The 23716-nt window shown below is 47.1% G+C and overlaps 1 protein-coding gene across 1 annotated transcript in view; it reads right to left on the bottom strand.

Annotated features, from left to right (window-relative positions):
* The window catches only part of LOC144101521 (uncharacterized), a 30045-nt gene extending 8260 nt beyond the window's left edge, over positions 1-21785 (bottom strand). Inside the window, exons 1-3 of the mRNA XM_077634693.1 lie at positions 21617-21785; positions 13478-13519; positions 6829-6858 (exon numbers count right to left, since the gene is read on the bottom strand). Of these exons, the coding sequence (XP_077490819.1) occupies positions 6829-6858; positions 13478-13519; positions 21617-21632 (88 nt within the window). The 5' untranslated portion in view covers positions 21633-21785. The remainder of the gene's footprint in view (positions 1-6828; positions 6859-13477; positions 13520-21616) is intronic.
* Between the last annotated feature and the right edge of the window lie 1931 nt (positions 21786-23716).

Raw genomic sequence — 23716 nt, 5'->3', positions numbered from 1 at the left:
ACTGTCTGTTGCCTACATGGTATTAACTAAGGTGATCGCCAGCAGAGTCCAGACAACCTTAGACTTTAATCAACCAATGATCAGCAAAATGATACAAGAAAATAGATAATAGGATAACTAAATGTGGGAAGCATAACTGGTCGCTTTATATAGCCTTAACAGACGTCGAGGAAGTATTTCACTACGTCGAAACCCCAGCAGTCATGCAGTAATTTACGATTCAGTATGTAGAAGAGGCTGATGTAAAAACACAGGAACATATTTATAACGGCAGTACCGGTACAATAGTCGTCCTTAAAGTCAGCAATAAAATTCCAATTAAAAATGGTGCCAGAAAGAGAGACACGATCTCGCACATGCTATTCACCGCCTCTTCACAGCAGGTATTCGGGCGCCTGGATTGGGAACAGCTGCGAATAAGATTTATTGGAGAAAACTCTCTAGTTTTCCCAGATACAACGACTAACACCGAAATAAAACGCGTCAGCAAGCTGCAGTACCTTGGCGTCACGATCATTAGAAACCTAAACTGGAGTGACCATGTAAACCGTATCTTTGCACAAAAAAACTCAGCTCGTTAACCAAAAATTAACAATGCTAACCTGATGTTAAACTTAAAGCACATAAAACTATCATCCGTCCATCATTAGAATATGCAGCCATAATCTTGGACCCCAATTAACACTACCTCATTGATATATTAAAACGGATTCCAAGATTTGCAGTCAGATTTACTTTTTCTGCCTACTAGTGATACCAATCGGCAATGGCGCCGCTCGCTTGAGCGCAACTCCCACGACTTAGGACTAGAAGAAAAATAGCCCGACTAAAGTTGGTGTCACAACTGTATAACACCAAATTGAATCTTGTTACTAGCTTGTATCTAAGACCTCCAGGAAAACTATCGCCTCGTATTAATCACCCTTATGCAGTTATGACCTACACACCATGTTGATTTCTTTTCAGTATTCTTTTCTCCCCAAAACAATAAGGGATTCGAATAATCTTTAGCCACAATTTTTTGCTGACACTACATGAGCAGAGAATTTTGTGTATAAATTAGAAACGTGTGTTAAATAAGACTTATGCTGCTTTGTGTACCTTTAAGTTCAATGGTTGTCTAGGTATTACTGTCATTCTTGTTCTGAATGAAGCGTATATTATAAACTCTTCCTCCGAACCTTTCCCTGTTTCATTCACTCCCACGCTCTAACAGCCGGAAAGGGCGGAAAGTGATGTAAATTAATAAAAGAATAAAAATTTATACAATTCCTTGATGACATTGCCTTGCTCTTTCACTCAGAAGATGAACGGCAAAACATGATCAATGAGTTAGACCAAAGGGCAAAACGGTAGATCAGAATTACTAAGCAGAAAACCAGAGTAATGTTCAACAGTCTCCTAAGGGAACAGCTGTTTACAGTTAGTAGCTAGGTGCTAGAAGTGGTAAGAGAATACGTCTACCTAGGGCGGGCAGTATTCGCAGATATGGATCAGGAAAGTGAAATAACAAGAATAAGAATTAGGTAGAGCGTACAAGGCAGGTTCTTTCAGATCATAACAACAGTTTATCTACGTCCCTCAGGAGAAAAGTATGTAACAGCTGCATCTTCCCAGCCCTCACATGTTAAGCAGAAACGTGGAGGATATGAAAAGCATTCAACTTAAGGACAACGAAGCGAGCTATGGAAAACAAAATGATATGTGTAATTTTAAGAGAGACAAGAGGTCGCAGTGGCTAAGAGAAGAAACGCGGGCTAATGACTTATTAGTAGATATCAAAAATAACTGGGCGTGAGCAAGGCTTGCAGTGCGAAGGTTAGGGAACTGACGCTCTTCAAAGGTAACGGAGTGGATTCCAAGAGAAGGCAAGTGTAGCAGCGGGCGGCAGAGAGTCGGGTGGAAGGAGGAGATTAAGAATCTTGCGTGGATAGGTTGCCGCAGCTGCCAGAGGACACGGTTAATAGGAGACATATGGGAGAGCCCTTTCCACTCCTGTGGACCAGTCAGGGTGATGATAATTATGATCAATAACTTCTTCAGTCCAACCTCCATGGAAACCTCGATGCCGGACCTGGATTATCATGAAATAAAAATACGCTCGGTTTCATCGATAAGCATCGCTTTAACCGGCAGCTTCTTTACGGATTACAACTTTTTTCAGGTGATTTCCCCCAATCTGGGTAAGCTAGAGGGCACTAGCATCGTTACGCGGAAGTTAACTATCTTTGGAGAGCTTTTACACGCCGGCGGCTCTGTTTTAGGCTTCCAAAAGGGGCCATGTTCAAGTAATTGTTAAGAAAACAACTGACATTGGCATTACTCGAACTTTTTGTGGTGTTCTTGGAAAGTTCTGCGCTGATGCTAAAGAATAAACTTAGGTAATTGCGTCTTTGTTAATGTAGACATGTGCAGCATAGGAAAATATATATGCATTTGGTCAGGACGACTAATAATGCCTAGAGTTAGGTGTTTGTATTTTATGCATAGTATATTCGGCAGGCTCTTTCAGTGTTTTCTTGCTGAACTGAACTATTCGTGTGCGTGTGCTTGTGAATAATATTTTTGTTGGGGTTGATTATAGGTTTTTCTGCTGCAGTATGCTGCGTCCACGTGAGGTATTGAAAGTGATGCAGAGTTTATCTGAAGCCTTTTTAGCCAAAGCTGTTGATGTATCACTAAGCACAATAGAAATCGTTATAGAGGTATTTAGAGCAGTTCGTACAACTTCGTACGGTAATAACCGCCAAAGCTGCAAGAATAACCAAGAAATACGAAGTGCTTGGTTCGTAGCGCAAATTTTTAAGTGGAAGCTCGCATCTAAAAGGTTGCTTTTGATTTTCAAGTTGCCCGCTAGATTCAAAGAAACGGTCACTTATGACGTGGTCCGTGAGCACTAAACAGTGATGGAACTGCAGCTGAACTTTCGCAGAAGACAGAGCCATCACTCATTAATACAGGTTATATTTCCTTTCGCGTTCGAAGTTTAATGTCGCGGTTGCCGTACATGTACGGCAGAATTTCAACGAAGCAACGACCCTAAGCGGGTGATAATGCACAGGCAGCCAGCGCTATGCTAGAAAGGTTCCGCACCTGAATATCATGCTTTCCAAAGAAATGAAGGCAGTTAGTCGGCAACAGCTTGCTAGAGGTCGGCGACTTATGCATCAAGCGCTTTTTGTGACCGCAAATTTTGTGACCGCATTTTGTAACTGCAAATTTGTCTTGCGCACTTCAACCTCTGCTCAATAAACATATAGATGTGGCGGGCTCATCCACAAAAATAAGCATTTTTCTTGATGCACAATTTTAAAAATAAATTGAATGTTCATTTATCTCTTTTCTATGTTTTAAATTGAAAAGTTCAATACCAAAGTAAAACTTTGCAGTAGTCTGGTTTTCGTAGAACTCTAAATGACTTTTTTCATTTGAGCAGAATTCAGATGAAACAAACCAGATTATTTGGCGGTAAAAAAACTTTCATTATTATAGATTATAAATGCACTACAATCTGAAAGAATTATAGAATAAAATTTTGCAAGAAGCCCGCACTGTATTCGTGCTTTGCGTTGAAGCTCCGATCCGCTGGTATGGTCTCGTATGGTCTTCGTCCAGGCCCGAGGTCTCGCCTCATGCATCGGCTGCAGAGGACATCGCCAGCGTTCTCCTTATGCTGCCGCCATTTGGGCCTCGGAACCTCGCCGTGTTGTTCGCACAGCTGCAGGCTGTCTTGGACCTTCGGCACATCACCTCACAACGAGTGAAATATCTTCACGTCATGTCGACGCTCTACGCTGAGGTTAATGACAAGTTTGACGATGACTTGAAGACGCCCGACCCTTCCTCACCACACGACCACTTCAAGGCTACGGACCTAGGACCCCGGCAGTGCTGATGACCTTGGCGGCCGTTGACCATCTCAGCTCCTCCATCGCATGCGACAGCTGGTCGGCGACCGCCCACAGGACGTCAACATCCCGCTACTCCGTGAGCTCCTCCTTTAGCACCTGCCTAACCACCTCCTGTGTCATCCTGGCCGCAGCAGGTGATGTTATCTTGGATAAGCTCGCGGAATGGGCTCACCGTGTCTCTGACTTTTCCCGCCGGCGTTATGTGGCTGAACTTCTGTCCGCCCCCTCGTCCAGTCTCGTCGACCAGCAGTCCAGTCTTGAAGATAAAATCGACCAGCTCGTGAACACCTTTGCATCACATCGAGCGTTGATTCCTCACCGCTGCCGACGTTCCTCTCATCGACGGTTGCGCCATCGTTCGAGTTCCAGCTATTGATCGAGCCCAGGCCGTAATCGGCTCTGCTGGCACCACCACAAGTTCGGCACCGCTGTACTCCAGTGCCGACAGCCTTTCCTGCAGTCGGGAAACGCGCCGGCGACTCACTTGTGGCGGCCGCTGAAATTTGCTCTACGTCACTGACAGGATCTCGGGATGCCGCTCCCTGGTGGACACCGGTGCCCAGGTTAGCGTATTGCATGCGTTTTGACTCGATCGACAATGCGCTGTGCCTTCTGGACTTCTGTTGCCCGCCAAGGTCCTTCTCCAAGAAGCTCAAGCCCTCAAGAACGCGCTACAGCATGTTCCACCTGAAATTTCCCACTGCCCATCTCGTCAGTCGGCACTTCCGCCGCATTTTTTTATTTATTTTGGACAACAATACATGCTGTCCGTGGGGAGAGGTTAATTGAGACTAAGATGTCTCATGACGAGGCTTCGACATCTTGGAAGCAGCCGTTTTACTTGTGCTTAGAGACCAAAAACCCTTAGCCTTTGCATTTCTTGGAAATCTGAGCTCACAGGCCGCACGACAGATACTGCACCTGAGCTTCATTTCTGAGTTTACGGTGGACATCTGATACATCGAAGGGTCCGTGAACAGTGCCCCGCCGATGCGATCTTCCGTGTCGATGATCTTTCATCAGGTGCGCTTGACTTCGTGGCGCTGGATCCGCACATGGTTTGAACAGCGAGCTTTAGGCCCACCAGTGCACCCTTGGCGGCCTGTCATTTCGCCGATGCCTTTGCCCTTCTGATCAGACAGCGCCCTGCGCGACGCCTTCCAGCTGAACTCCACGTCCTTTTGTTCCTACTGCTTTCCGCCGCCAAATCTTCGAACGGCTGCATAACGCTAGCCATTCCGGCATTCGTGCTACACAGCGGCTCGTGACGTCTAGGTTTGTCTGAACTAACGTCAGCCGAGATGTGCGGCGCTTGGCTCCTGAGTGCTTGATTGTCTGCGCGCGAAAACGACGCGCCACATGAAGTCGCCTGCCCACCCTTACTGCTCTTCCCACTGTCGAATCGACAATGTCTACCTCCAGAGTGTAGGCCCTCTGCAACATCAAGAGGTTTCCGCATGCTTCGTTACGTATGTCAACCATTACACCCGGTGCGCGAAGCTTTACCGCTGCCTAATATCACGGTGTCTATGGGTTTCCCGCTTCGGTTGCCCCAGCGCAGTCAGCGCGGATCGTGGCCGCCAGTCTGAGTGCGCTTTGTTTCGCGCCCAAATTTGCGTGCTTTGCGTGCACCGTATTCACACCACCGCCTATCATACCTACGCGAACGGCACAGATCGAAGGCCACTCTTGTTGCACGCGAAGCCCGCACTTCTTTGCCCGACGACTTTCCACTAGTTCTGCTCAGCCTTCGATTAGCGTTTAAAGATGACACCAGTGCACGGCGGTTGAGCTGGTCTATGTGACTACCCTCCGTTTGCCCAGCGAGTTCTTCTTTTCTGCGCGAACCGAGGACACCTCTCCGCCTGCTCTTCAGGCGCCTGCATCCTGTTCCCGGAACACGACTCGCGAAGTCTTCGTTAGAAGAGACGTCGTCACGTCCGCTCATGTCCTTCTGCGTAAGGACAACGTCAAGCCTTCAATGACCACTCCTTACGATGGTGCTTACCCCGTCTCTCAGCACAGTCAGAAAACTCTGGATGCTGGCCAGTGATGGGCGAGAAGAGATCTTCGCAAATGGCTGAGAAAAGCCCGTCTTCATCGCGCATGTTTCTCTTTCGACCCCCCCACCAGAAATAGCAAGTCCAAGTCCTTCGCCTTACACGGTCGGTGCTGTCAACAAGCATGTCTGCTTGTTACCACACTGCTGACCGCAATTATTCTTCTCCTTCATCTCTGCGGGGAGAGCCCTGTAGCGGCGTTATCGCCATCATTGTGCTGCGCCGCTTCGGATAGCACACCGCGCTGGCGCCGGCTCCGCAGAACAAGGCGCCAAGGAGAACAAAGTAGTCTACACCTAGTTCCCTGCCTGTTTGCTTCGTCCGCGTCGCACTAAGTCTTATTTGTAGTGGTCTAAGTCTCCGTCTCTCTAAAGGCAGAATCATTTTGTATCGTATATAGTAAACAAAATTACAATATGAAATCTACATAATGCGAAATACCTAGGTGCAATGCTCGCAGCTGCACTGACATGTGTTTGGGTACGAATTCAGAACGCAGCCGCAAATGCCCGTCAGTGGAAACCGGTATGCATCCGCCGAGAAATTGTGAATATGCACACTCTCAAATCACGCCCAGTGACGGACTGCATTCCAAGAGCTGTTCAATATGCCACGCATAAGGGATGGTGCTTGCTGGGTATTGGTTGCTGAATGTTTACGTAAAGGCCCAATTGAAACACTCTGCGATGCTGACCGCGTGATAGTTGCGCGATGCTTTCATTTGCCTTCAGGGCATAGCGCACAACATTGGTGTAAAGAGAAGCATTTCGAGAACTACGTCGCGCTTATATCCTATTAAAAGATATGATAGATTCAAGTCGCGTACTTCGAAAGAAAAAAAACCGTAAAATGCATACCAGATGGCGTCTTCGCGGATCCGTGCACACCTGTAAGAAGCAGTAGCATAACTTTTAAAGATCGGCCTTTTTCTCATAGGCTTTTTAATGATGAGTCGTGTATGCTTAAAGCCAAATGTGCCGTGCAACTGCACTACTTCAAACATGCCTCCTATGCGCTCTCGCGGTGAAATTGTACCTTAGTATCTGGCGATTGTGGGAGGAATGCAGCTTTTGGCACAGCACATAGGCCGCATAGGAATGCAACATCGGCGTTCAAAGCATTGTACGCTGCCGCGAGGCTTCCCTCAATCAGAATCAGCAGTGTAGTCTACTGCTTTGTATAGATTTCAGTAATATACCTATCTCTATTCGAGAACTGACGTTATCCAGTCAGGCTAAAGCCCGTCTCATTATCATCATCATCACCACCACATGTGTAAATAGATGCATAGTATGAGAAGGGCCTTTCCAAATCTCTCCACTGAACACTTTCCTGTGCCAGCTTCGGTCACCTTATTTCCGTAAACTTCCTAACCTCACCTTCCCTTCTTATCCTCTCTTAAGCCCTGTTACGCTTGCGCTTCTTGGAATTCGCTCTTATAGCCAAAATCTGGTAGGTTATTTTTTACTTACTTTACATGCCCTGCCCATGGCTGTTTCATTCTTTTATTTTCGATTAGGGTGTCATAAACTCGCTTTTTCCACTCGCTCTCTCAACGTAGCACATATCATTTTGCTTTCCTTACCCAGCTAGGCTGTATCTTCGACGTTTCTTTCCCATAGGTTATGGTCGGTGGTACAACAGCCGTATGCTTCTCCCTTGAGGGATATTGGTTTACCAGTATTCACAACATCACCTTGTTTGCAACACGCACTCCACCCTTATTCTTATTCTCGTATTTATTTCTCTTTCGTGTAAAGGGTCTGTGGTCCCTACTATGCCCTAATTAGATGTATTCCCTTGCTTGATCCAATGCTTCACTGTCTATCCTAAACAGCTGTTCCCATCCTAGACAGATGAATAATGCTTTAAGACTGTTTATAATAGTTTATACCCAGCGTTCTCCTCTGCGTGCTAAGGTCGAAAATCATGCTTTGAGATTCGGCCCTCGATTTACTTAGCAGAACAATGGCGTCAGCAACTCATTGATTGCTGACGTATTCACTTTTAGCTTGCCTTTTCATCTCTTCTGGTTCGTCCGCTGAATATCTCCTATAACCACGCCGTGAATAGCGCAGGGGAGCTCATGTCTCCTTGCCTGAAAGCTTTCCTCAATGGCATTTTTCACTTTCTTTTTGAAGCTCTCTGGTTGCTGATCAACCGCATGGCTCTACTATACCCTAGATGGGCAATGCCTGCATGACCTTTGTGGCTTCGACTGAGTAAAATGCTTTCTTTCAGCAGATGGAGGCTATATATCGTCCTCAACAGCAAAACTAAGTCCGCTGCAAGAGAAAGACTGCTCACGTCTCTCTCCAAATAATTCTGGCCTGTGCCAGCTACGGCGACCTTATCCACGCAAACTGCCTAACTTTCGACATGACCTAATGGTGCTCCGTGCTTCATTGGCTTCCCTTGGAGTCAAGTGTGTTACCCTGAACTATCATCAGTTAGCCTCATTTCGCATTAAATGCTGCCCGCGGCTATTTCGTGTGTTTGATTTCTCAAGAATATCGTTTACTCGCACTTGCTCTCTTGCCGCCCGCACTCTTTCTGTCGTAACGATGCATTGAAAGTTTTCCTTTCCATAAGCCGCTCTGTGTCCTAAATTTAAATTGAATCCTTTATGCTAGCCACCATTCTTCTACACTGCGGTTATTATTGGTAAATTTCGCCGTTAGATGCTTTTGACAGGAGGGATATTGGAAAAAGGCTATCCATCAGCTCACAGTGGCTGCCAAATGCACTGAAGTGCATTCTTATTCTTCTAGTTAATTCACTCTCCTGGTGCGGATCTGAAGTAACCACCCGCGCTATGTATGATGCATTCATATAGGTGTTTTTTTGCGAATTAATACGCCAGTGTGGCCAGATCCTGTTTCGATCAGAAGGTGCGTTGTCGCACCCTGTTGCCGGTATGAGGTTGTATCTAAGGCGTTATGCCTAATTGCCCCATTGTGCGAAAACTCGTCCTTGTGTGTGTGTGTGTGTGTGTGTTTGTGCGTACGTGTGTGTGTGTGTGTGTGTGTGTGTGTATGCGTGCGTGCGTGTGTGTGTGCGTGTATGCGTTCGTGCGTGCGTGTGCGTGCGTGCGTGTGTGTGTGTGTGCTTGTGTTCGTGCGTGCGTGTGTGTGGGTGTGTTCGTGCGTGCGTGTGTGTGTGTGCGTGCGTGTGTGTGTGTGCGTGTGTGTGTGTTTGATAATTAACACTCCATGATACCCAGTAATATGGCGTCTTCATTCAACCTGGCAGGTTGCGGTTAAAGTAAGGATTCGTTGCACGAGGTTGCTCGGGAAATCGGGAATTTAAGTGCAACAAAGACAGCACGCACAATAGGAGAACGACGAGACATGCGCTTCCGTCGTTCGTGTTTCGTCATTCTCCTATTCTGTGTGTTGTCTTTGCTCCACTTGAATTCTAGAAGTGATGCATCAACTTGCCCCGCTATGTGTTTTGCTGAGGAGAACATAGATCGCACAAGTCACACCGGTGGCACCACCTGCCAATCCAGGGCAGTGGCGGTGCCGTACCCCGTTCTGATCTGCTCGATAACTTGGTGAAAGCATTCGCGTCTGTATCGCGGCCCGCACTCCGCTCTAAGGGTATGTGTGACGCGACAGCTAATGGGTGAATGCCCATTAATGCAGAATTAGCCTTTCTCTACTTAGCATTCAAAAAACCTGAGAGTCCTCATACGACTCCTGGTGCAGTGGCACACTGGTTAAGCGGTGTACCACTGCACCAGGAGTGTTATGAGGACTCCAGGTATCTATGAATGTATCTATGAATTCCTACTAATTGAAGTGGCGGTTTAAGGGTGAGTAATCCAAACGTTATGTGATACCCGCATATAATCAGGAGCTACGTCCATGAACAGCACTGATCATGAACCCGGGAAGCTGCTTGACAGAAGCCGTGTGGCTGCAGCGGATGGCCTAGACGGTGCCAAATACGGGGTAGCGAAAAGATGAAGCAGCCAAATGCTCTAGCGGCCGGTCATTTGTGTCAAACAAACTCTGTGTAATGGACACTAGCTTTTATCTATAGCTTTATTTTCCTTCACATTTTCGTTTTTTTTATTGTACTGTGGATCAGAGCCATGCTTTTTAACAGCCGTGACCATAGCAAACTGTTTTGTTGCGTTTTTTCTTTAAGTGACTTTAATTTTCCTTGACGCAAGGATACGGCTGTAATGTTGTTGCTCTGCATTCAGGGCCCGTAATTCTGAGTGTACTCATTCATAGTGTACTCAGAATCACAGAAGTAGTTCCCCAAAGGGGAGCTTAGGATTGAAATCCAGAGCGTCTGAACCTCCCGCGCAGAGCGATACTGCTGCTATGTTGAGGGCACATTATAAGGTGAATAAGCCTTCACAACCTGACGTTATTTTCATGTTTACATTCAATCACCGGCATAAGTGTCATGCATTATAATACGGTTGGTTTTGAACGCATTGCCCAGTAAAATTTCTAACCACATTGTGAAGATAAAAAAACATATCTTTACCTTAATGTGTAGTAATTATCCCCGAAGGGACAAAATATGTTTAGGAGGCCCTGAACATTTCTTTCAAAATTCTCCAAAGTATAGGGTACCGGCGACAGAGTCGCAACACTCCGGATAGCCTCGCCTGGCATAACGCATCAGGCTTAAAACTTGCGTTCACCGATTTCTTGCTGCCATTTCGTTCAAAGGTGCCGCGCAGAAGAAAAACAGCAAAACAGGGGGAGTTGAACTTCCTAAGGTCATGTCTTTGGGAGCGTGTAAGGTCTGCAAGCATGAACTTTAGGTTTAAGACAACTGTTATTAACGTCAGCTAACCCGCAGCGTTTGCGCAGGGTTCAATGCATTCGAAGTTTGAGCTAAGGACGCAGAATAGATTGCTGGCTGCGCAGGCCGCTGCTGTGTTCGTGTGCTGTGTGACCTCATTGTTCATTGAAGGGCAATTCTGGAGTAATTTTTTAACATGCGAGTTCACTACGCTACGATATTTCTTGGACCCTCGTATCTTAGTTGATGAGACGGGTTTTCAAACTAGGGGCGAAACATTTACAGAAGAGCAAGAACCAGGGCACCGAAACAAAAACTGGGCTCGGGCAACTTAGTAGCGCCTCGATAGAGAACAGAATTACTCACTTGTGAGCAAGCTGAAAGCTAAACACGTCCCTACAACTAGTAGCTTCGATCATTACTTGCCCGAAATGACTAAATTCAAGCTCGAAATTTATTCTTCAGCTTTCTCAAGGCGAATATCAATCGATGGGCGCATAGCTCGTGACGTCTAAAACGCAGGAATACGTATAGAAATCGCCCTTATCGAGACCGCAAAACAGAAAAGTCTAACTGTTTTTCTTGGCGTAGGAACCAAGCGCCACACTGGCGCGATACTTCGCGCACAAAATCAGATGATCCAGGAGAACAGTTGTGAACATTTCATTAAAATGCATGTATGTCAAATAAACTCCACAGAGGTTGCCCTGTGAAGAACTCTAGGTCGTATTAATATGCAGAGCCATCTAGAAAGGCCTTTCTGACTGCCCCCTGTGTGCCATTTCGGGACGTTAAGCAGTTGACGCAACAGCAAAATGCCACACTACACCATACCCTACTATATAATAACGGAAGCGAGAGCAATCTGTACGGATGAAAGCTCACACATGCAAGAGCTGCCAGTGCAGTGGCCTTAAAAGCTCTGTTATTCTTTCAGCTCCTGCGAGCACAACTAAATGAACAAGTTCGACTTTGGTGCGTAGTGCTTGGTATGGCGCTGTGCAAAAGTAAATTAATGAGGATTTGTTCACTCTTTCGAATGAAATCACACTCTACTCCTTGGATAATTTGGACGCAGCTGGCAGTGGACAGGGTCATTCGGAGGGATATGAGGGACGCATTTGTCCTGCAGTAGACGTATTTGGGTTGTTGCTGATGGTCGTAATTTACTACTATCTGCTTCAGCGGCAGCAATTTCTAAGATGCAGCAGACGCACAACTTCAGATACGAAAGCTTGTTTCGAACAGCGCTTCTGACTGCAGCGACGCATGTAATTTGTCCGTAAAGCAAATATAGCGTCAAAAGAGAAGGTGTCTTCCTAGGGAACATTGTCTTCTACGCAAGGAAAACACGGAGGAAGGACGTGCTGGGGCTAAGTCGAGTATCGTGGGCGAGGTTGTGAAGTGCACCTATAAGCAAAGGAACCAAAATTCTGACACTACGTCTTAATGACAGGTGGAAAGGCCGGAGAAACCGGGCCATTGAAATAAAAAAAATCGGCTTTGTCAGTGGCGCCAGAAAACGGTTCCGTGCACTAAAGGGCGCCGCTGAGAGCGGCTGATGTGTGGACTGCGTTAATAATAAGAAGTGATTTGATCAGAAGCTGCTCCTTTCTCTACTGTCGACTTGTATGGTACCTACAAATAACACTGCCCTGGAGTACATTGTGAAACATAGAAGGGCACCCTTTTGGGCCTTCTCGCTATAAGATATGCAAGTACAGCTTTCTATCAATTTAGTTCTCTTAAGCAAGTTTAATCACTGAAAACACATTTCCGGAACTGTACCTTGAATGTAAAAAGGAAAGGAGTGCTACTGAACGGATTCCATGGCTGCCAAAAACAGTCAAAACCTTTAGTTCAATTAAATTAGGCAAATCGTACATGTAAACAAAGCCATTGTGGCCACATGGAAGGATGAATTTCAGATGCCACAGACGTAGACTTTAATTTTGAAAGCGTTCGGGGTGGTAGGAACAGATGAGTCCAAAATTTACCTGCAAAGTGTGCTACATCATAGAACGTAAAATTCTGAATTAAAACCGACGTTACCATATAAAAATTTCTATTCAAGCTTGGAGGCTTTGCACTGAGAATGGGCATCACATGCTTGGTTTATAGGATTAAAGGAGCCAAAGCGACTGAAGCTCTTAGGGACGCCGTAGTAGAGGGCTCCGGGTAATTTCGACTACCTGTAACGGGCACTGACATCGCACTGAAACACGAACCGCCCTCAAGCATTAAACCGCCGCAGCCAGGATCAACCACCGCTTCTATCGGCTCAGGAGCAGAGCACCATACTCACTTGGCCACCGCTGCATATAGATGTGATATTCCTTGTGTGTAAAAATCTGCCTGGCTCCCATGTGACTGACAACTGCGAAAGCGAGGCTAGCCACAGTGTCAACGCCGGGGTACTCAAGTCATGCCTGGCTGCACTCAGAATTTCGCGATGATGCCTAAAACCCTATAATTTTCCAGCTCCTAAAATGTTTTGGTTGAAGTCGGGATGAAAAACCGAATGCTATATTTCCTGACAAAGTGAGGCGTAATTGCGCATTTTAAAAAACCAAGTAGTTTGCCACTTATACCGGGTGGGGTCTGATGATACAGTAAGCGCCGGGAGTTGAGTTCCTAAAACCAGACTGGGCCATGTTTTCACGCAATATAATGCACCGTCAAGTGTTACCTCCCCGCTCTTCAGTTTGGTTCTGGACAAAGATATTTTGAGATTACCTGTGATCATCACCATGAATATCCAAAGAAAGACGAAGGCATCTGTAAAAGAGATTCAGGTTGATTACGACATTAGTGGCGAGAAAGAAGAGATGCTTCACAATATTAGGTAGTTCCAGCAATAGAAATAAAGTAATCTCAGAACAAACTGAAAGCTGCGCCGAGTTGGTTCAAACTTATTCAAAGCGGGTAAAGATGTTGACGTCTCCCTTTCTCTCACCTCTTTTCGCGTCTACGGCTTTGTGCAGCTCTGATCATTTGATACTTAGTTATAAAACAGTGCTACGGACACAGGCCAGGGATTTCTAGAACCAGCGCCATGTGTGTCCATTTTTTCTCAGTCATCTCAAGCTCTCACGTGAAAACGACGAAACCACTGCAGTTATGTACAGTAAAACGGAGTGGCATGCTCTACCGCTGAGGCAATGGGGTTTAATGGTTGAGTAAAACTACAACTTTTCCGGCTGTTAGACCTCTGTAAAGAATTTTTTAGAGCGGACTTGGAGGAGTTCGAGTGCAAAGTAGGTTTTTTGGTATAAGCCATAACGGTGAATTTGAAAGCAGTCAGTTGTGTGGGGTGAAAACCGGGATAGAAAATAAAAAGATAGCCATAATAAGAAAAAAGTATAAAGAAGAAGGGTGGCGAAATTTTGCTCCGTATCACATAAGTTTTGCTTTTGGCATGTTAAGGACTACAATATTTTGTAGCGACCCGCGCGGCTGGCAGTGCCGAAATGCAAAAAACGACGAAGTGTACCCAGCACGCGCGGGGTGTACGCTCGGGACCTTGACACATTAAGCCATTGTCCCGTCCTCGATCTCCAAGTTAACAGGACCCCTGTCCTTCCGTCTTCCAATCTATCAGACTACATACTATTACCACTCCTTTTCCCGTCAAAACTTTCCTGTATCCAGCAATTAACCGCCTGTGTCTTGGCCACTCCACCGTAGTGGGTATGTGCCAGCAACGTCTGAGGCCTTCCTCCCTTCCTTCCTACAAGGGCCGGACGCTGCCGCCACCGCTCCGCTGCTGTCTCTCCTCTGGCAGCCCTCTAATAAATGTGGCCGCAGTCGCCTTCCTGGGCGACCTCTACATTGTGGTGCCCTCGGACAGCCCGAACGCCCTCCCATTCGGAGCACCGTAGCTTTACCTTCTAGTTCCTGCCTCGCCATGGACTTACCGTGAGATGAGTGGCGCCCGATCCCACCCCAGGACCCGTCCCACATACAGCTGATGGCATTCCGCACGCACAGCCCCATTGCATGGCTCGCGCAAGTGGATGCCCGGCTCTACGTCAGCGGCGTGTCGTCTCAGCTTTGGCGGTTCCTCCTTGTCAAGTGGAAGCTGCCCGCCAACGTCTTCGACCAGCTCGGCCTTCTGCCTCCGGACGACCACCTGTTCGATGGACTGAAGGAAGCACTTTTCCGCTTTTATGATGCTCCACTCCATCATCCTGCTGCCAGCACTGCACCACATAGTTTTACAACGGACGCAAGTACGGTTGCAAGCACCCGTCCGACAGCGGCTCCAGCCCAGGCCTCCTCGCACACTTCCGTGACTCCTCAGGCGCTACTACCGGTTGAGGTACCACAGATAGAGCGTCCCATATCTCCGGCTGGTTCTTCGACCTGTGGATCTCCTTCGTTGTCGCCACTGCCTCCTGACGACAAGGCGCGCTCTGCAGCGGCTATGCGCGTCACTGTTTTCGGTATCTCCTTCTGCCTCGCCACATCGGCCAACAGCTCAACAGGCCTCTGCAGCGCTGTCCCAGCCGCGGCCAGCTGTTCCTAACGCGCTCTCGACCAAGCCCACGCCTGCCTGCTACTTCATCCCAAAGGCCCGCAACTCACTAAAAGTCCCACGACGCTGGTTAAGGAGGCCAAACTAGTGATAGCAGTGTCAAGCATGGCGTTTCTCACTCGCTCTATTTTGCATCCGAAGGACTTTGAACCAGTGCTGACGCTTGTCCTCAAGCAAAACCATGCCACCGCTGTGGGCCCTTCTTACTCCCCAACGGTGTCCGCACCTTCAAAGCAACCTGACACCAGTGGCTCGGCCGCCGCCAAACGCTGGATTAACGGGAGTGCACCGCACACAACCCCTCACCCACTGTAGATTCGTATTCCAACTACGCTGCAGCTTCATCAGCCGCCGTCTAGCGCGCTGTCTAGGCTCACCAGGCTAGCGGACGTGCCCTTTGTTGCTGTTGTGGTGCCGAAGCCACCTCCGATTGCCTCTACCTCATCAGCGTTCCCCTTCGTGAGCGACTCGGAGCCTTTGGCAAGGGCACCACTCAGGCAGCCGGCCGCCACGTTGAAGCCAATCAGTCCACGGCTGGCTGTGCGCGTATCTCCGCAGCCTCCTGCTGTCCACCTCAGCGGTTCCCCCGCCTCACACCAAACTGCGTCTCCCGTAGCCGCCCGTTTGACCACTGGGCTGCTCGGACCGGCGACAGCTGCACGACTCTCGGGACCCGCGACGCATCTGGTTCTCTCTGCTGCGCCGCACCTCATGCGCCGGCCGGCCGCTACTGCACCAGAACTGCCAGCGCTGGGTCCCCTTAGCAGGTTGTCTCACCTTCTGCTCCTGCCTCCAAGCGTCCCTCGCCGCCCCCCGGGGTCGCCCGCCTGAGCCTCGCCTTCGGACCCCGGGCGCCCTGCACGGATCTTTTAACACATACCGACTGGGCCAAGTCAGGCCAAGGAGAGGAGTACTCGAAAATGAGATTTGTTGGTCCCGATCTTGCGGGCCAACAAACGACCTTAAGGCCCCACGCCCGCGTGCCAAGTGGGGCCAAAGAGAGGAGTCTTCATCATTTAGGCATGGGAAAAAAATAAAAAAAGGGTAATAGGAGTGCCTCAGGAGTGGCCTTGCATTGCGGCCGAGAGTGGGCCGAGGGCGGCCATCGTGGTTAGAAGGGTCTTATGGGATGTGTTCGACCTAGACGATCAGTCGATATGCGTCAAAAGGTCCATGCATGGCGCCCGGGGTCCGAAGGCGAGGCTCAGGCGGGCGACCCTGGCAGTGGCATTGCGACCGAGCTCTCGGGTGGGGGGGGGGGGGGGGGGGCGACGGACGCTCGGAGGCAGGTGCAGAAGGTGAGAAAAGCTGCTAAGGGGACCCAGCGTTGGCAGCTCTGGTGCTGTAGCGACCCGCGCGGCTGGCAGTGGCGATCTGCAAAAAGGACGAAGTGTCGCCAGCACGCGCTGGGGGGAGAGAGGGGGGGGGGGGACGCTCGGGGCCTTGGCCAAGGCCGGACGCTGCCGCCGACGCTCTGCTGCTGCCTCTTCTCTGGCAGCCCTCCAATAAATGTAGCTGCGGTCGCTTTCCTGGGAGACCTCCAGAGCCTCAACTGCACATTGTATTTCGAACACTGGCCGCTCAGGAGCAAAGAAGAATGACTTCCAACGTGAAAAATTATGGTTATTACATATGTCACCCAAAAAGCGCTCAACGTGCCATTCGGCGCAGACAAAATCCTCAACACATAAATATTGCAAAGAGCTACCTTTCGCCTCAGATAATTTACAAGGCTTGCAGCTACAGCACTTAACATTAACATAGCAAAGCCGGTGACGTACGTAGCGTCTGCGGTATGTATACTGGGAATCTTGGCCAGCTTTGAGCGTTTAGGCGCGAGCGTATGTATATGTTGACATTCTTTTTTGTGGTGTTCTCATGCATTACATTTCGTGTAGGTCAGGCAGCTATAACAATCATGCAAAGTTTTGAACAAGCACAGACATTCATTTTATGCGACGAGACGACCGAGCACAAGAAAATATCACACAGGAACAAACGCGAAACCAGGAAGCACATGAGAGTGCAAACAAAAGCACGTGCGAGAAATGCCAGAAACGCACGCTCTCGCCGTGGAAAGGTCGCTGTTCAGGCTGGAGCCTACGTTTGTAACCTCTGATATGAAAGGAGGCCGCCGGATTGGAAAAATCATCTAGGGCTGTTTTAAACAATTTGGTGCCGTCGCAGTCCTGGGGGCTGAGCAAGAGAAATACGAGCGCCTACTCTCGAGCATAGAGTTTCTTACTATTAACTAGAGGGAAAGCTGGCGGCGCTGCACCTGAACCTCCATGGGCACGCAAAGCATCATGGGGCGATGAGCTATTTGGTGCGGGACAGTAGGCTTTTTTCAGGAACACAGGGTGGTGTTACTGAGATGTCCCATTCCGTATCCACGGCGCGCTCCGCCCGGACGATTTCGGCGTAAAAGAAGTGTGCAAAAGCCATAGTAGCGAAAACGATATAGCACACGAGGCCAATAAAAGGCTCTTGTGTTCCGAAATGCTGCGCAAAATCCTTTTAAAATGTTGAAGTGACATTTTTTTTTCAAAAACATATTTCTTTTTACAAGTGCGCCTGTTAAGCACGAAATATTGGCCTTTGTGGTCTGCAATGCTTGGCCAATAGGAGAGCAAGCCATTGCTTATTTTGAGCAAAATTTGCATTTACATGCTTTTCTGCTTGTTTGTTACGGTTTATGGACAGGATATTGAATGAGAAGACAGACATTCTTAGTTATCGAACAACGTTCGTTTTGTCATTATTTTTGAGCCAAAAGTTGTAGGTTTGCAGTAGGTAGCTCTCCGCGCCATGATGCTTAGAGCGCCCATGGTGGTACAGGTGGTCTCGAGGAAGCTCCATGCAAACTCCCATAGGCGGGGCGCCAGCTTTCCCTCTAGTTAATAGTAGGAAACTCTATGCTCTAGCGCCCCTTATTTGCTTCGGTTTGCGCGGTTTTCCTACACGAGCACGCTGCGCTTAGACTTACGCTGTACTCCCGCCCTCCGCTCGCAATTGAGTGCCGACGCGGCTCTGTGATCGCCTTCCCCCTTTCGCTATTCTCCTTGCAAATAAATAGCCACACTGACGCGCCGCTTGTCGATGCTGCCGTGAAACAAAACGCAGAGGCGTGCATCAGAGCAGCAGACGCGGGCGATTCGAAAGGGCGGCGCCACCACGCAGACGACAGTCGCGACCCATCTACAGCAGACTCGTGCACTTGAAGAATTAGTGTTTGAATGCGTCCTGCCCCACGGACCCCTGACCCGCTGAGTTTCTAAATATCACCTACAAGGAAAGGTGGTACTCCCATCCAAGCGACTCTCTTAAAGAGCACTTCATCCACCGCGAGAATGGCGGGAAGACGAAGTTTTGTCTTTGGCTTGGCTAATGTTAAGCAGAAAGCGTAGATTGTACCGCAAAATTGGTAGCTGCGTCGCGATACTCTCCTCTATGCACAAATTAACGCAAGTAGTGGTTTTCACTTCAACAGATATAACGCTAGTGAAAGTTCGGTATTCGACTTTTAGGAAAAAAATTCACAGCACTTGTACGAGGTTCGCCTCGAGAAGAGCCGTATTTGCCCACCTGAATCCACGTTTTATATCCAACAGCAGCCATGTCAAGTAAGAACTCTCGTCTTCCTGGCATTCCTGCGCCTTCTCGTGGCAGTGAAGTGTAGCACTGAAAACATCTTCTCTATTAAAATTTAGAAACTCTCTGCCCTGAACAGATGGAGCGGCGGTGCGGTGACTGTTGCACCAGCGCGAACACCAAATATGAGTGACACCTATCACATGTGCCACGCAGCTTTCTCAATTGTACAAACATTCATCCGCTGTCATCAGCGAAGCCGGCGCTCAATTGTGACTACAAGACATTGGGTCATCATCATCATCAGAGTGAGTACGGCCGCTGCAGGACAAAGGCCTCTCACATATCTTTCCAATTAACCCTGCTCTGTGCCAGCAGCGGCCACCCTATCCCCGCAAACTTAATTCTGAGCGTCATCCACCCATATAATTTTCTGCCTTCACCTGCCGCGATCCCTTAGCCTTCGCATTACATGCTATGTCCAAGCTCATTTCTTATACTTCATTTCGACTAGGATTCTATTAACCGGTGTTTCATCCCTGACCTACTCTGCCCTCTCCCTGTCTTTGAACTTTAGGCTTATTGCTTAAAGCTGAATCTTTTTTGTGCTGTTTGTGAGCTTTCTCTGTCATGCAAGAGAGAGGTCAGGCTAGCGGTTGTATTAACATACGTCTGCGAGAGCATCTTAATTCACTATCACGTTCTAGATATTCCCATTTAAAAGAATACTGCCGCGATTGCTGGAAAGAAGAAAAAGAAAAAAAATACCACCATTTAGTCACTAACAAAAAGATTTTGCTTCGCCACCGGGATAAGACAACCCGAGAATGAATGGAAGCACATTTCATCCGTAAAAAACAGTCACAGTGTATAGGCCAGCCTTCCTTGTTGTTGGTTGACAAAGAAGTTATGTTTCTGGACAATTCTTGATCTTAACTTGGGGTAAACGGAGAAGGGGTGTGGGGGGAGGCTCTTTTCGGTATGAATTCACCGCGTGTCAGTTGATTACCTGAAGAGTCACCCCCTTGAAAGCGCTCTTGCAAGTGCTCTATTCTCAGTAATGTCACATGACTTTAATGTATATATTTTGGCGAATCAGCGGTCGTCTGCAGTGTCTCTTTCTTTTGTACTTTCATCTTTTTTCACGCTGTACCATGCACAATAAACTTTTACCAACTCGCCCACCTATCCATCTTTCTTGAGTTTACTATCAATATTCCTTACGGCAATGCCCTCTTTGTCTCTTAACGAATAGATCTTATTTTTGCCTACGCCTAGATTGCTCTTCACCGCTTTTAGGCTGCCTTTTTTCTCCAGAGTATACTCGAATCTCTCAATAGTCAACTTCGTTATGTCGGCAGCTTTGCGTTCATAGAATAACTTTAATAGCTTTGCCAGTAATACCACGCCTTCACAGCAGCTTTCTATGATCTGGTCCTTATAGCTAGATGCAGGCACATATGCCTCTACCACATTCACTCTGTACCTCTTATTAAACTTGATTACCATAGCTGCCACCCTCCCGTTAGCAGCATACGGGGTGTTTCACCTAAGGCTTTACACAATATTTAAAAATCGGCTTTTTAATTAAAAACCGTGTTTTTTTTCGGCGTAGCGTTGTCAGCGGAGTATTACATCACAATGGGGCTGTAATCTCCCAATTAGCAGGTTGGCTAACTCCTATGGAATAGTTAACTTCAAACTATTATGATTAGGCTCCTTAATTATTGAGAAGCGTATTTTCTACCATAATTAATATCGATATCAGTTTTTAGAATTTCGAAAACGCGGTCACCTTCGTCGCTGTGGCCCAGCAAATTTTGGCTAGTTTGGCAAGCTACGTGAACTAGAGAGGTTGCCTTGCCTGCAAGTTCCTCGAAAGCGCATGCATTTAAGCTCGATGTAGCCAAAATTTGTTGGGTCACAGCTCAGACTGGAACCGCGCTTGCGAAACTCTAGAAAATGCTAAGGATATTAATTAGAGTGCGCTACACGCTCCTGAGTAGTTAAGGATCCTAGCAGAAACAGTTAAAATGTTAATTACTCAATAATAGTTAGCAAGTCTGCTAATTAGAACATTTTGGATGTATTCTGATGTGCCACACCACTGACAACCGTATGTCGAAAAAGCGCTCTTCTAACTGAAAAACCATTTTTTTAAAAATTGGGCAAATTCTTAGGTGAAACAACCTGAACAATTCCTCTAAGTTGCCAGCTATATCATGACTGATGAGCTATCGCATACCTAGTTCTCGCCTGTCCGTTTGTCCATGACAGCATAGCACGTGCCCACTCTTTAACAAAGTATACGCTTAATCTGCCCTATACTAACTTCACTAAGCAGTATGACATCCCATTTAATACTTGCCAGTTCCTGCAACAGTATTGCTAAAGTAACTTCGCTGGATAAGCTTGTAGCAATAAGTGTTGCCAGGTTCAGATTCCCATGGCGCCGTGCCCGGAGCCAGATTCTTAGCACCCTCCACTGCGTCACAGGTCTGATTGCCGCTTTGGTCAAGTTGTTCCGCTGCCGCTGGGGTTCGAGGGCTGGAGATTCGGGTAAGAAGACATAGCACAGCACGGCCAACAGCACTGCTGTCATCGTGCCGTTAGATCTTTGCTATACTCCGCGTTATTTTTTTCCCGAAACGAATATTGCGTAATGAGGCATGCTCACATCGACATTGTAGACCTCCTTATACTGACACATATGCGGGGATTATTGAAACATAAGTATCCACACTTACAGAAACGAAGTGGCATGCTCGTAGGAGATATCTCCGGTGCTTTCAGTGTTCACCTTTTTACCACCGCAGACAGGCTCTGTGCGCCTAGTGGAGAACATACACAAGTGCTGAAAGAAAACGCTCTTTCTGAGAATGCACTTTACCTTTGCAAGAGGGCACGTTGTTTACTGACCGCCAAGAAACATCTCTAGTTATTCTGAGTGTCATGTGCTCTTCTACGCACCATCAAAATGTCTATGACCTTTCCTTGCCGTTCCACTTGAAGCGTATCGGTTCCTTGCATTTGATGTAAGAACTGCCAGCGCGATGACTTTTCTCCCACTGCAGTAAAAAAAAGATTGATATTTCCGTCGTCATAGGAAACACCGCCCACACGGAGTGCATCTCCGCGTTCATCAGCGCATTACAAGCGCCTGCAAAAGAGCAGTCAATGAAGTTCGGGAGGAGAGAGCATTGGTGTCGAGCTCCTCTGACGTCGGCAGAGGGCAAGTTTTCCATCGCTCATTCACACTATTCTGAACTGCAGAACGCTGTACAGATTCCAGTGTGTTGATTGCCGCCTTAACTGCAAGGTGCTTTTTTTGAGAACGTATTTTTAACACATGCTTTAAAAAAAGGCGCCTATACACAAGTGGCCTTCATGGTAGTGATATTTTGCATTACTCCGCTTTTTATAAGTGAGAAACTGCGTATACAGCCAGGGGATACTCAATGCAGTCAATGAAAGGTCTCAAAAGAGAGAATATTCCTTAACAAAGAAATCATTGCCTCATGGCAAATACGACAAGAAATTTGAGTAATGCTTTTTACAAGTGGAAATGCCGGCTAGAAGCGAGCACAGGCGCTTTGCGGTAAAGGCCGAGATTTATACCACTTTTCTTATAGCGGAAATAGAGGCGATTTCAGCGTGCTGTGCGTACAACTTATTGACACAAAAATAAAATAAATTCGCTTCTTGCAGAGTACCTTAGAGTTGCTCGTAGAGCTCTGTTTTAAATCAAACATAAAAAAAGCTTCTGTTGGCAAATTTTGCGTTTCCTGGCAAAATAATTCACAAAACATTACTTTGTACTGTCAGAAAATAGGAAAATAAAAGTTGGGAATATAATTTATGTGCACCGCTGCCAGAAAGGAATATTCAAAGTTAAACGAATTTTACTGACAAACTCTCTGACCAGTACAAAAAAAATCAGTTGCTCTCGTGAAACATTGTTGGGTCTACCGCAGTCCAAAGAAAATGTTATCCACCGGACGTTGTGGCAGCAACTCAATCCGTTACACTGCTGGTTCAGTTTTTTCGAAGTCGCAAATTTTATTTGAACTGTACTGTCGTTTTAACGCGATGTAATATTGTGCTCCTCAGTGTTATAAATATTGCTCAGCCCTGGCTCCAAGATACTGGAATGTTTAAAAGAGCCCGTATGCGTGGCGAGGCTACAATCAAGAAAGGCCGAAATAGTGCAGTATTACTTCTGCGTGCTCTGAGTGCAATGCATTTGATGGGACCCTAGGAATTAGATTTCTTTATTAAAAAAGAAGTAAAGGTATGAGGTACATGCATTAATTAGTACAGAAGGAGGCCCCAAAGTGGAAGCTGTCAAGGGAACCTTCTTTTATGACTTGCATATGGCGCATGATTGAAATATGGCCATAGCAACCACATAGCAGATAGCAGCTGCAGTGGGAATTAATAATCGCGATTAAATAATTAAGTTGGGCTAGTTTGTGCTTTTGATCCACAGACTGCGACATATTACTAGCGTTAAAATACAAAGGACAAAGAGCAGAAACACAGAGGACAGACGCTAGACTTCGCTGGCAGACGCTGAGTTGAAGTCTAGCGTCTGTCCTGTGTGTTTCTGCTCATTGTTCTTTTTATTTTAACGCTAGTAATATGTCGCAGTCTGTGGATTAATAATCACTATACAAAATTTGATTCAGCATGCTCAATTTTACAAACACATTTAGAAACACGATGAAAAAAAAATCAACACAGCAGTATGGATAAGTGATCAAGCAATAAAAGGCGAACACAATATTACAGAGTTCATTGGCATGGTAATAGCGGTAGTTAAAAACTACGAGCTTCTTGATGATTAA

Source organism: Amblyomma americanum, chromosome 8, assembly GCF_052857255.1.
Source record: "Amblyomma americanum isolate KBUSLIRL-KWMA chromosome 8, ASM5285725v1, whole genome shotgun sequence".
Classification (NCBI taxonomy): Eukaryota; Metazoa; Arthropoda; class Arachnida; order Ixodida; family Ixodidae; genus Amblyomma; species Amblyomma americanum.
Note: the sequence above shows the minus strand (reverse complement) of the source record. Positions and strands in the feature narration are given on the sequence as shown.